Here is a 12,002-nt window from a genome sequence, read left to right as displayed (position 1 = left end):
AGCAATTTTCTGTCATAAGGAGTTTAACTACATTCAAGTATTGTATGCTATAAATTTAGTATACAATATAAATGTAGTATACATTAAGCCATGCCACTAATTCTAGCACTTCAGAGGGAAAGGCAGGATGATTGTGGATTCTAGGTCATCTTGAACTATAAAACAAAGCGCAACAACAACAACAAAAATTACATTAAGTTCTTAGAATAGCATGTAGTAATGTTTTAACAGGTGTTTTTTTCCTTTTTCTTAAACTAAGATAATCTGCAATAACTGATGTACTTGCTGTGTGTGTGTTTTATTTTCCAGTGAACAGGTTAAGATGGGTGATCTAAATATAAACACTGTGGAGTGTGTATCTCATCAGAGCAAAGACCACTTAGAAGGTAAAAATTGCACTTAAATATGCTTTAATGGTTTCAGTAAAGGGTGAATGACAGTGATTTACTGTTTGCTGTTATGATAGACCTTATGTCTCAGTCAGTGTTTCTGTTGCTGTGATGGAACACCACAACCAAAGCAACTTGAGGAGGAAAGGGTTTGTTTGGGTACACTTCCACATCACTGTTCATCATCTAAATAAGTCAGGACAGGAACTCAAGCAGGGCAGGAACCTGGAGGCAGGAGCTGATGCAGAGGCCATGGGGGGTTGCTGCTCACTGGCTTGCTCAGTCTGCTTTCTTATAGAACTTGGGGACACCATCCCAAGGTTGGCTCCACTCATGATGGGCTGGGCCCTCCCACATCAATCACTAATTAAGAAAATGCTATACAGGTTTGCCTACAGCCTGATCCTATGGAGGAATTTTCTTAATTGAGGCTCCCTCCTCTCAGATGACTTTAGCTTGTGTCAACCTGACATAAGACTATCCAGTATGCCTTAGAAAACCCTATATGGCCAAAATAATTATTTTGACTTGAGTTGGGTAGATTATGCCTTTAATCCCTGCACTCAGGAAGTTAAGTAAGGCACAAAGATTGTATTTGTAGCCATCTTGATAGAAGGAGAAAAACAATAACTTTATTATACCAATAAATGGATTTTCTTTTTATTTTAAGCTTGTATCATAATAATGTATAGGAAAAGGAAATCAAACTTTTATGTATACTGTCTATTCATGCTGTACTTTTTTCATTTGCTTCACAATATTGATTTTAGTTTTTTATCACTTTGATTTTTTATGCTTTTGAGGTTTGTAGCCTTTTAGAATACTCTTTAAATTTTTTATATGTATTGACTATGTGCATGCACACACATGTGCACATGCCACCATGCCTGTGTAGGTTAGAGGACAACTGCAGAGCTAGTTCTCTACTTCCACCGTGTGGGTCCTAGGGGTCAGACGGAGGTCTTCAGGGTTTCATGGTAAGCGCCTCTGCCCACTGAGCAGGCCACCTCACTCGCCCTGGACATACCCCTCACATATGTCTTCAGTTTTGTGGTCTTGATAGCATTCGAGCATTCATTTTTTCAATATAGATGATGAAATCTTTGAGTCCTGGCCCTCCAATCCCAGGAGGAGCTTGAATTTTAGGCTTTAATTTGATGGGCCTTTGAACACATTGACTTTGGGAAGTTTGGTTTCTTTTGAGTTTTCTTTAGATTTATTTATTTTAAATTTATTTTAAATATATAAATGAGTGCTGGTATCCATGGTGACCAAAAGTGTTGGCTCCTCTGAAGCTTCCTGACATGGGAGCTGGGAACCAAAGTGAGGTCCTCTGCAAGAGTGGTGTGTGCAAGAGTGGTGTGTGCCCTTAACGATCTGAATTCAGGCAGCTTCAGTCCTTATTCCCTCCTTTATACCCCTCTCTTCCAGTGGAGCCTTCTTTCCAACAAGCCCCCTGGCTGCTTTCATTTCTTTCTGTGTGGGACCCATTTTTCTCTGATCTCTGTAATGGTGAGAGTTGGATACTGAAGTCAGCAACTATTACCGTGTTGGGATCAATGTGTGTCTTTATATATTGTAGTCTTTGGGTGTGGTTTTATGAAATTGGGTATGCCTGTGTTTAGCGCATATACTTACAATTGTAGTATCCTTGGTGGGTTTTTCCTTTACAGATTTTGAAGTGACTGTATTTATCTCTTCTGACTAGATTTGATTTTGAAGTCTATTTTTGCAGGTATTAGAATAGGGATGCCTGCTTGTTTTTCAGTCCTAATTGCTTGGAAAAACTTCTTCCACCCTTTTACCCTAAGACACTGTCTTTGATGGTAAAGTACGTTTCTTGAAAGCAGCAAAAGGAAAGGTTCTGTTCTGTAATCCAGTCTCCTACATTCTGTCTTTGCCTAGGACAGTGAGACCATTAATATTCAATTATTTTTGAAAAGTGTATATTGATTCCTTTCATTCTGATTTTGTAGGTTTGGAGGGTTTGTTTGTCCTCTTGTGTAACTGCTGTCTTCTTGTTGTTTTTCTCTGTGGGCCTTTTATCTTTCCTTTGTGTCTGAAATAAATCTTTTTGGTATCCTCTGGGCTAGCTCTTGGGTGATAAATTCCTTATCTTGCCTTTGTGATGATAAATTTTCCTTTCTCCTTCATTTGAGACAGAGCTTTGCTGAGTATATTAAGCTGGGTTAGCAGTGGTTATTTTTCAGAATTTGAATTACATATTTCTTGGTCCTCTGCCTTTTAAGGTTTCCATTGAGAAGTCAGCAATTATTCTAATGGGCTTGCCTTAATATGTAAGTAGGCCCTTATCACTTATAGCTTTCAGTATACTTTATTTGTTCTATATATTTACTGTTTTAACTATATGACATGGGGGTTTCATTTCTTGTCCTGTCTATATGATGTTCTTGTATCTGGGTTGGCATCTCTTTCCCAAGATTTGGGAAATGTTCTTCTGTGATTTTACTGATAATATTTCCTATTTTCTTTCCATGCCCATAATTCAACAATTTTGCCTTTCATAGTATCCCAAAGATTTCTGTTTAATGTATATTATATATATATATACACACACATATATATTATTATATATATATACACACACACATTATGTTTATCGTTGACCTTGACTGAGTGATCCTATCCCTCTCTCTCTGGCCTTCAAGTCCTGAAGTTCTGTCTTCCACATGACCCACTTTATTGGCTGGGCTTTCCACTGAACTTTTATTTGACCTATTGTATTTTTCGTTTCTGTCATTTTAGGGTTTTTTTCTCCAGTATTTCTACTTCCATATTGACTTCTATTTTCATATCCTGAATTGACTTCCTCAGTTTATCCATCTGTTTGTGTTCTTGAATATATTCATGTCCTCTTTGAGTTACATGAACATATTTAAAATTGTTCATTTCAATTGTGCGTCAGAAATTGTATCTAGGTCATTTCACTGAGCTTTGTAATGTTTGGAGGAGACAGTTTGGATAGGATATGGAGGAAATGAACAGTGAGGAACCAGAGTGGCCTGCCACAGTGACTATGTCATCTATGAACAGGGAAGAACTGTGGAGGGGAGTAAGTACTGGTGGAGACTGGATTCTCTGCGGATTACCTGACCTTGTTGGATGACCTAGGGTGGAGGCTCAAGTCTTTGCACACCCTACCCTCCGATGGCAAACCAGAACTGAGGCCAGAAGTTAGATGGGCCCCCTGCTTTAAATTGTGAACCAGAACGGAGACCAAGATACCAGATACCCTTTCCAAATGGCAAACCAGAGCTGGGCTCCCTGCCACAAGAGAAGTTCATGCTCAAAGGCTTTTAAAGAATGGGATTAGCTACTTCAGGCAGTGAGAAAGGGAAGCATCAATCAGGATACACAGGCTCTAGCTTACTGTATTAGTTAATATTCGTGGTGCTCTGATATATCTGACAAAGAAACTTGAGTTATCTTGGCTTACAGTTTGAGAGTGTTATAGCTCATCATTGTAGCTAGAGTTTTCCTGCCTGGCCCACAGTCAGGACAAATCTCTCTCACCCGCCAGTCCCAAGCCGCTCAAACCCGATCAAGTAAACACAGAGACTTATATTGGTTTCAAACTGTATGGCCGTGGCAGGCTTCTTGTTAACTGTTCTTACAGCTTAAATTAATCTATTTCTATTAATCTATACCTTGCCACGTGGCTTGTGGCTTACTGGTACTTTACATCATCCTTGTCCTGATGGCGGCTGGCAGTGTCTCCCCCACCAGCTTTCTGTTTTCTCAATTTTCCTCTCTGTTAGTCCCGCCTATACTTCCTGCCTGGCCACTGCCAATCAGTGATTTATTCATTGACCAATCAGCAACACATTTGACATACAGACCATCCCACAGCACCTCCCCTTTTCTTTTCTTAAAAAGGAAGGTTTTAACCTTTACACATCTCCAAAGTCAGCTTGGTATATTTGGGAATTTGGGCGTAGCTGTTCTTATTACTTCCTGCTGGAGGGGGGCGCTGTATCTTCTGGGGAAACAAAGAAAATTTTAGGATCATGGAGTAGTCCGTGAGGCTGTATCATCTGAGCCAGTTGTCTTGAAACGGTTCTGGATGTTGGATCATCTGGGCCATGCTGTCATCGGAGACCTTTCAGGGGGTCTTGGCTGGTCAAACCTGATGTATCTTACTGTGGAACAAATCCATAGCCTCTTGCTTTCTGTGGAAACAAAAGAGACTCCTTTCCAAAGCAACATATCCTTACATCCAAATTTTGAAGTCAAAGTATCTTTAAAATAAACATTTTGGCATAACTTAACAGTTTTTACAATCAAATGTTTTTTTGTAGTTAAAAATCCCAAAGACAACATAATCCAGATTCTCTGTGTAATATTCATCTTTACGTGGCTTATTTTTATATTAATTTTACTGTCTCTTTAAAGACTTTATTTTTTAAAACTATGTATTTGTTTTTATACTGTATATATCACCTTTTTTTGTCTCTTTTAAGCCTATGTATATTTTACACACATTTTAAACTATTACATCTGAATCTGTCTTATTGTGAATCTGTTGCTTTAAGCTGCAGCAGCTGTGGCTGCTGGCTCCGCCCACCTCAGCTTCCCAACATGGCGGCGGTATGCTTACCGCCAGCTCTGGGAGCCATCGTGGGTCTATGATTTTATCCAAGCAGCGTGTAGCCCAGAAACCTCTTTTTTTGTTTTGTACTAGCAAAGGCTAAATCCACAATGTAGCTTAATGTGCCACTTGCAGAGGCCTCATTCCCGCCATATGGCGGCAGGTCGAGCGCACACACTAGGAACCCGCCAGTAGCTCAAACCAGCAGCTGCCGCTCATTTGAGAGAGACAATTAGGAACTGTTTTTAGCTCCGTTTTAGAATCCTTTTTCTCAGTTTTTAGGTGGAAACTCTTGCCCCACGTTGGGCGCCATTTGTAGCTAGAGTTTTCCTGCCTGGCCCACAGTCAGGACAAATCTCTCTCACCCGCCAGTTCCAAGCCGCTCAAACCCGATCAAGTAAACACAGAGACTTATATTGGTTTAAAACTGTATGGCCGTGGCAGGCTTCTTGTTAACTGTTCTTACAGCTTAAATTAATCCATTTCTATTAATCTATACCTTGCCACGTGGCTTGTGGCTTACCGGTACTTTACATCTTCCTTGTCCTGATGGCGGCTGGCAGTGTCTCCCCCACCAGCTTTCTGTTTTCTCAATTTTCCTCTCTGTTAGTCCCGCCTATACTTCCTGCCTGGCCACTGCCAATCAGTGATTTATTCATTGACCAATCAGCAACACATTTGACATACAGACCATCCCACAGCACATCATGGCAAGGATGGCATGACCACAGGAACTGGAGGTAACTGAGACACATTGCATCAGTAGCCAGGAAATGGGGAAAGATGAATGCTTGTATTGAGTCTAGGGCTGCAGTTCATGGAATGCGCTGCCCATATTTAGTATGTGTGTCCCCACATCAGTTCACCAATCTTAATATTCATGTCCAGAGATGTATTTCCTAACTGATTGTAGGTGCTGTCAGTTGGCAGTATTAACTATCACATTGACACAGTGGTAATATTGCCAAGATTTCAGTGTCCTGTCACAAGTGAATACCTTGTTCATACCTATGCAGTGAAGGTTGACATGGGGTGTTTCCTAGGTGTCAGTCAATGCTCATACAAGCAGTATTGTGACTGTAGGAATAAAAGGAACATGCAGCATGGAAAATCATCTTTGGGCTCTTCAAATGTCACACTAGAAGTGGCACATACATCCCCACTCACACCCCATTGTCTATGGTAACTCTTATAAGCAGCCCTAATTTTAAGCATGGGAATGTGAGTTTTACAAATGCTAGAGCTGAATTAAGTATGTGTAATATCTGTAATGATACCAGGGAGAATGGGAGAGTGTAGTTTTACAAATACCTAGAGCTGAGTTAAGTATGTGTACTATCTGTAATGATACCAGGGAGAATGGGAGAGTGTAGTTTTACAAATACCTAGAGCTGAGTTAAGTATGTGTACTATCTGTAATGATACCAGGGAGAATGGGAGAGTGTAGTTTTACAAATACCTAGAGCTGAGTTAAGTATGTGTAGTATCTGTAGTGATACCAGGGAGAATGGGAGAGTGTAGTTTTACAAATACCTAGAGCTGAATTAAGTGTGTGTAATACTGAAGTGATACCATAGGAGGAAGAAAGATTGACAAGCAGTCATCAGAAAAAGTTCAGTTTGGAAATAAATATAATGGTGTGGCATTACTATAGGTGATTTGCCAAAAATATATAGCAGCTTATAAGCCAAACAAACAAACGGGTTTGTGGTGGGAGAAAATGGGTTGTGCTGTTGAAATACAGGTTTTAGAATTCAGAGAAAGAGAGTGTAACTTCTCACAGTGAACAGCCATAAAGAACCAAGCATAAAACACTGTAGTCCTTATCCTTCTTAAGGTTTCTGTGGACATTATTTTTCAGGTTACAGGCCTTGAATATGATTATTTGTTAATCTATTTTGTTTTCATCAAATGTATGCTATCAGGAGGAAACACTTTAGATTAAGGAAGTAACTTTCCCTTCCCATATTAAAATGCCTGGCTTGTTTTAAAAACCTGATAAAAGTCTAAGTAACCAAGTATTACAGGAAACAGTCAAAGGTTGGCCAGAAATCACAGCAGAAGTCAGTGAAATGAACAATAACTGCAAGTTCAGTCGGTGCTCCTTGCTTCCTGGTGGTTATGAAAACACAAGGTCATAGAGATTTTGAGGATGAAGACTTCATTGTTTGCAGTGAGTTGACACATTTAATGTGTGTGTGTTCCACTACTTTCTTATTTCAGGAAAGAACACATAACAAAACATCATTCTGATTAGTTTCTATGTCATTAAGTATCCCAGCTCCATCTCCCAAACTGCTCTAATCGGAACCAAAGCTTCCTACCCACCAAACAGCTCTTCCCTTCTCCCCTCGAGAAACTAAACTGCTGCCTGCATTCTGCTTGTGTGTGTTGCCTCATGTAGTTGTTTTTGGGCTTGTATTTATCTTTTTGTATCTGGGTTATTTTATTCACAATGACCCCAAGGATTATCCATGTTGTAACACACATGGGAACTTCATTTTCTTTCTTTTATTTTTTGAAATAATAATATCATTGCATCATTTATCATTTCCCTCTCCTCCCTCCAAGTCCTCCCATGTGTCCCTCCTTGCTCTTTTTCAAATTCGTGGACTCCCTTTTTCAGTAAGTTATTACAAACATATGTGTATATACATATATATTCTTAAGCACTTAAGTGCAATCTGCTGAGTCCAGAACGTTGTTTGTATGTTTGCAGGGCTGACCATTTGGTACTGGATAACCAATTGATGTGCTCTTCCCTGGGGAAGACTGTTTCTCTTGCTCTCCACATTCCTTAGTTGCCTGTAGTTCTCTGTGTAGGATTGAGGCCTCCTGGGCTTTCCCCATGCATGATGGCATTCTGTTGCTGCCCAAGAACTTCATTTTCTTAAGGCTTATCCATTCATCTGTTGATGGAACGTTTGAGTTGTTACCTTTTGCCTGTTGTAAACAGTTCTGTGACATCTTCACGATCATTTTTTAAGTGCATATCCAGAGGGCAGTTGCCAAATCCTGTGGTAGTTCACTTTTTAAAATTTTCTTATTTTTTAAATCTGTTTTTATGTGTTCCTGTGTGTGTCTATGAATATCTGCCACATGTTGTGGTTGCCTATTAAGACCAGTAAAGGACATCAGCTTTTTATTACTAGAGATTCTATGTAGCCCTTTCTCCATATGATGAGTTCTGCTGCAAATACAAGGATATTACAGAAGTTGCCATAATGACATTTGAAATTTTTAGCCTCTCTTCTAAATTCCTAGTGAGATTTCAAATTCTTTCCAATACAATGAAAAGAAATATGTTCAAAGATTATGCTGTCAGAAGAAATGATCATACATGAAGAATGTAAGAAATTTGGCATATGCAAGGCTAGAGTGATATAGATGTGGAAGTCACAAGATGATTGCAAGAGGAATTAATAGGACCTAAATCAGGTTGCAGCTTTGTGCTCTGTGGCAGCAGCAAAGAGGGTGAATTTCAAGCACTGAGAAAATTATTTGAATTTTGCCTTAACCTAAAAGACAAATGTACGGTCATGAACTAAGGCAGTACCAGTGTGCAGAAGGACGACTTAGTTAAGTGGGTAGGCAGAGATAATGAAAAAGGGAAGGAAGCCATGTTTGGGCTTACCATAACTGGATACACCATTTACTAAAATGGGAAATAAGAAGTGGGAAAATGGGGGGCTGGAGAGATGGCTCAGCGGTTAAGAGCACTGGCTGTTCTTCCAGAGGTCCTGAGTTCAATTCCCAGCAACCACATGGTGGCTCACAACCATCTGTAATGAGATCTGGTGCCCTCTTCTGGCCTGAAGGGACACATGCAGGCAGAACACTGTATACATAATAAATAAATAAATCTAAAAAAAAAAAAGAAGTAGTGGGGAAATAAAGGAAGGGATACTATGCTAATTTTTAATTTGTTGAGCTCATCACCTTGGTAAACACGTTTTATTGTTCAGTGAAGAACGAAGTCTAGAAATCAGGAAAAAAATGTGCTTTGTAAACCATCACATATGGAATTGAATACCTTATATTTGGACAAATCATTCAGGAAAATTGGAAACTGCAAAGCAAGAGGACAAAAAAGCAAAGGAACTGAGTAAGAGAAATAGTGGGAGTCAAAGCCTCTGGAAGGAGAGCTGCCGAATGGCCGAGTCTCAGTAGCTGAGAAAGCATAAAAGAAAACAGGAGAGGGCCCTACAGAGAGGAACCAGAGAGAGGGAGAGCTTTAAGAACAGACACAAACAGAACTTAAAAAGTACCAGCTTGGTTTTACAGTAAGTCATTAGTCATGTAACAGAGAATGGCAGAAATGGTGGTGTGACGGAGATAGCATTGGGGTGTTTAGAAGTCAAAGACAATAATGTATGTAACTTACTTTCAGGTGTTTAAAGGGGTGGTAAAATGGTAATATTAGATTATGTGAGGGGCATTTGTGTATTCTTTGTGCCACTTTTAGTTTTTAATCTTTTCTGAACTTTTTGAAATATAATCTGTGCATTTTTAAAAACTAAACTTACAGTGTTGGAATTCATTTATAACAAAATAACAAAATTTGTTTTTTCTTTAAAATGTAATCCCAGTGAAAAAGGAAGTTATTGACTTCTACTGTTTTAGTTTATAACATCACACAAAATTTAGGCATGATATAGCACAGATTGCTGTATACTAAACTATCTCAATATCTTTTAGTATATGGTAGAAATATTTTTAGAAAGTTAAAAATTTCATGATCCTTCTGAAATATTTAATTACATTTTACTTGTAAATAAGTCAGTGTTTAGATTCCTGTTCTGAATGCTTACCATTTGTGATTATAAGTTGAAGTAAGTGTGTAAGTTGAGAACTATAATAATTACCATTGTGTTTTTAAATCTCACTACATTGAGTGAAGATTGTACTGTCTTGGCTTATTTGAGGGTATTTTTCCATGAACCTGTTCTAAACCCAAACCATCTTTTCTAACGAAGCATATATGTCAATTTCTGGAATATTGTGTTGTGGAGTTCTTACAGAATCAGTTAACATTAGTTAGAGCCGCTTGTCTTAGTACTGAGGTTTCTTCTGTGGTGGGTGTTAAAAATGGACTGTCAGATTTACAAAGAACTTGGAGTCAAAACTCCCTGTAACGACATGTGGATGTCTGTGTCAGCAGCAGAGAGAAATAACACATCTATTTTTAAGTTAGTTGGAATTCTGATCTCAAACCGCTGGGTTGAATGCCTGCCACAGTGATATTAAATTTTCAGATATGTTTCTAAGCCCTCTGCTGCCTCCTGCTGCTTAGTGTGTGAATGATTAGTATAAGGAAAGAATTGTTTCTTTTAAGTAATTAATTTTTTTCTTTTAAATGTTTATTATATATTTACAAATAATATTTGTATTTACTGGGCACAAAGTGAAATGAATTTTAATCAGTGTGAAATGATTAAATTATGCTAATCCACACCTTTAAGTCACTTCCAAAATTAAACTTTCTGATCATAAATATTGATCTCTTTTAGAATAATATTTATCTTAATCCACTGTACTTTCCAGTTGAATTTAGAATGATCAGGTTTTGTTTGTTTTAAAATGTACCAAGAAGTTCTGTGTAGGGATTAAAAGGCCACCTAAGTTAAAGCAATTCAATGATTTGTAAACTTAACTTTTAGTTTTCTTTTGCTTTCTTCGTAGCCTTCAATTCATATAGCTGACGTGCAGATAAATTAGAACCCGAGGGATGAAGGGGTGATGAAATGTCAACTAAAGTCCAAAAGAAACGAGAATTTTCAGTTGTACAGTGAACTGTAATTCTAGGTATTTGGGTATTTGCTGTGGTATTACCTTGTTTAAGAATATTGTTGTGCGGCATATACTGGTGGGATGTGTTGAGGAGGCAAGGGCAGGAAGATCATGAGTTCTAGGCCTGCCTAAGCTGCACCTTAAAATATATATATATATATACAAATAAATAAAATGATCATGTTATGTCATGCTTAAACTTATGTCTCAGTCTCATCAGCATGAGAGGTGATTGGGGGCTGAGATATTAATGGTGTATGCAAATGAGAGCTCACAGGGAGTGAGAAGAGCAGTGGCTTCCAGCTAACAAGGCTTCTCCTGTCAACCTGTAGCACTGGTTAAGTTTCCTAATTTCCACAGCCCATCCCCTCAGTGGGAAAGGGGATTGTTTTACAGAATAGTTAACGGCTGGCATTTTTAAAAGAGACACTATTGTCAATCAACTAGGACAGGGAATGTGGCAAATTTTGTGTTTCGGAACATCTTTATAATGTTAAAAGAGGACTGATCTGCAACAGGATGTTGTTTCTGAGGATTATATCAGTGTTTCCTGTGCTAATAAAAATACTCATTTAGAGAAAAATCTATACATGCTAATATAAACAAGACTTCTTGGAGGCAGAAGATCCAGCTTCAGGAAGATGAATAAAGGCAGACATAGATAATGGGGTGGGGGAACTTCTGGTTTTAAAAGAGTGCTTCCAAAAACAAAAGAATAGTGAAAGGAATGAGTGGCTGTAATGCCTGGCTGCATGCTTCGAGCAGTTTGCACTCAGACTGTTGTTATATTAATGGTCTCTTCATGTATTAAAAAATCCAGCTGGGCAGTGGTGGCACACACCTCTAACCCCAGCACTCGGGAGGCAGAGGCAGATGGATCTCTGTGAGTTTGAGGCCAGCCCGGTCTACAGAGTGAGTTCCAGGACAGCCAGGACTGTGACACAGAGAAACCCTGTCTCAGAAACACCCCTCCCCCCAAAAAAAGAAGAGAAAATCTAGCTTCACAAAGATAAGAAGATGAAAACTGTCAGATTGTGTTTGTTCTAGAAACAGCCATCACTCTTCCTCAACCCTGTATACCAAAGTGGTAGTCTCTTCAAGGACATTTGCAATATAAAATGTGAAACCAGAGTAGGTTACACTCTATACACCATTCATTAAAATCACTGATACTTAAACTTTAAAGGGGTATTTTATTTGAGCATGATAATGTA

At 38.7% G+C, this 12,002-nt stretch overlaps 1 protein-coding gene across 4 annotated transcripts in view; it reads left to right on the top strand.

The window, feature by feature from the left end:
- Positions 1-12,002, top strand: part of Usp53 (ubiquitin specific peptidase 53) — a 70,360-nt gene that overhangs the window by 51,001 nt on the left and 7,357 nt on the right. For all 4 annotated transcript variants that reach the window (XM_052732089.1, XM_052732088.1, XM_052732091.1 and 1 more), the window contains one exon: positions 310-386. In XM_052732089.1, the coding sequence (XP_052588049.1) occupies positions 310-386 (77 nt within the window). The remainder of the gene's footprint in view (positions 1-309; positions 387-12,002) is intronic.

The sequence above is a fragment of the Peromyscus californicus genome, unplaced genomic scaffold (genome assembly GCF_007827085.1).
Source record: "Peromyscus californicus insignis strain IS unplaced genomic scaffold, ASM782708v3 Scaffold_9__1_contigs__length_137607984, whole genome shotgun sequence".
Classification (NCBI taxonomy): domain Eukaryota; kingdom Metazoa; phylum Chordata; class Mammalia; order Rodentia; family Cricetidae; genus Peromyscus; species Peromyscus californicus.
Note: the sequence above shows the minus strand (reverse complement) of the source record. Positions and strands in the feature narration are given on the sequence as shown.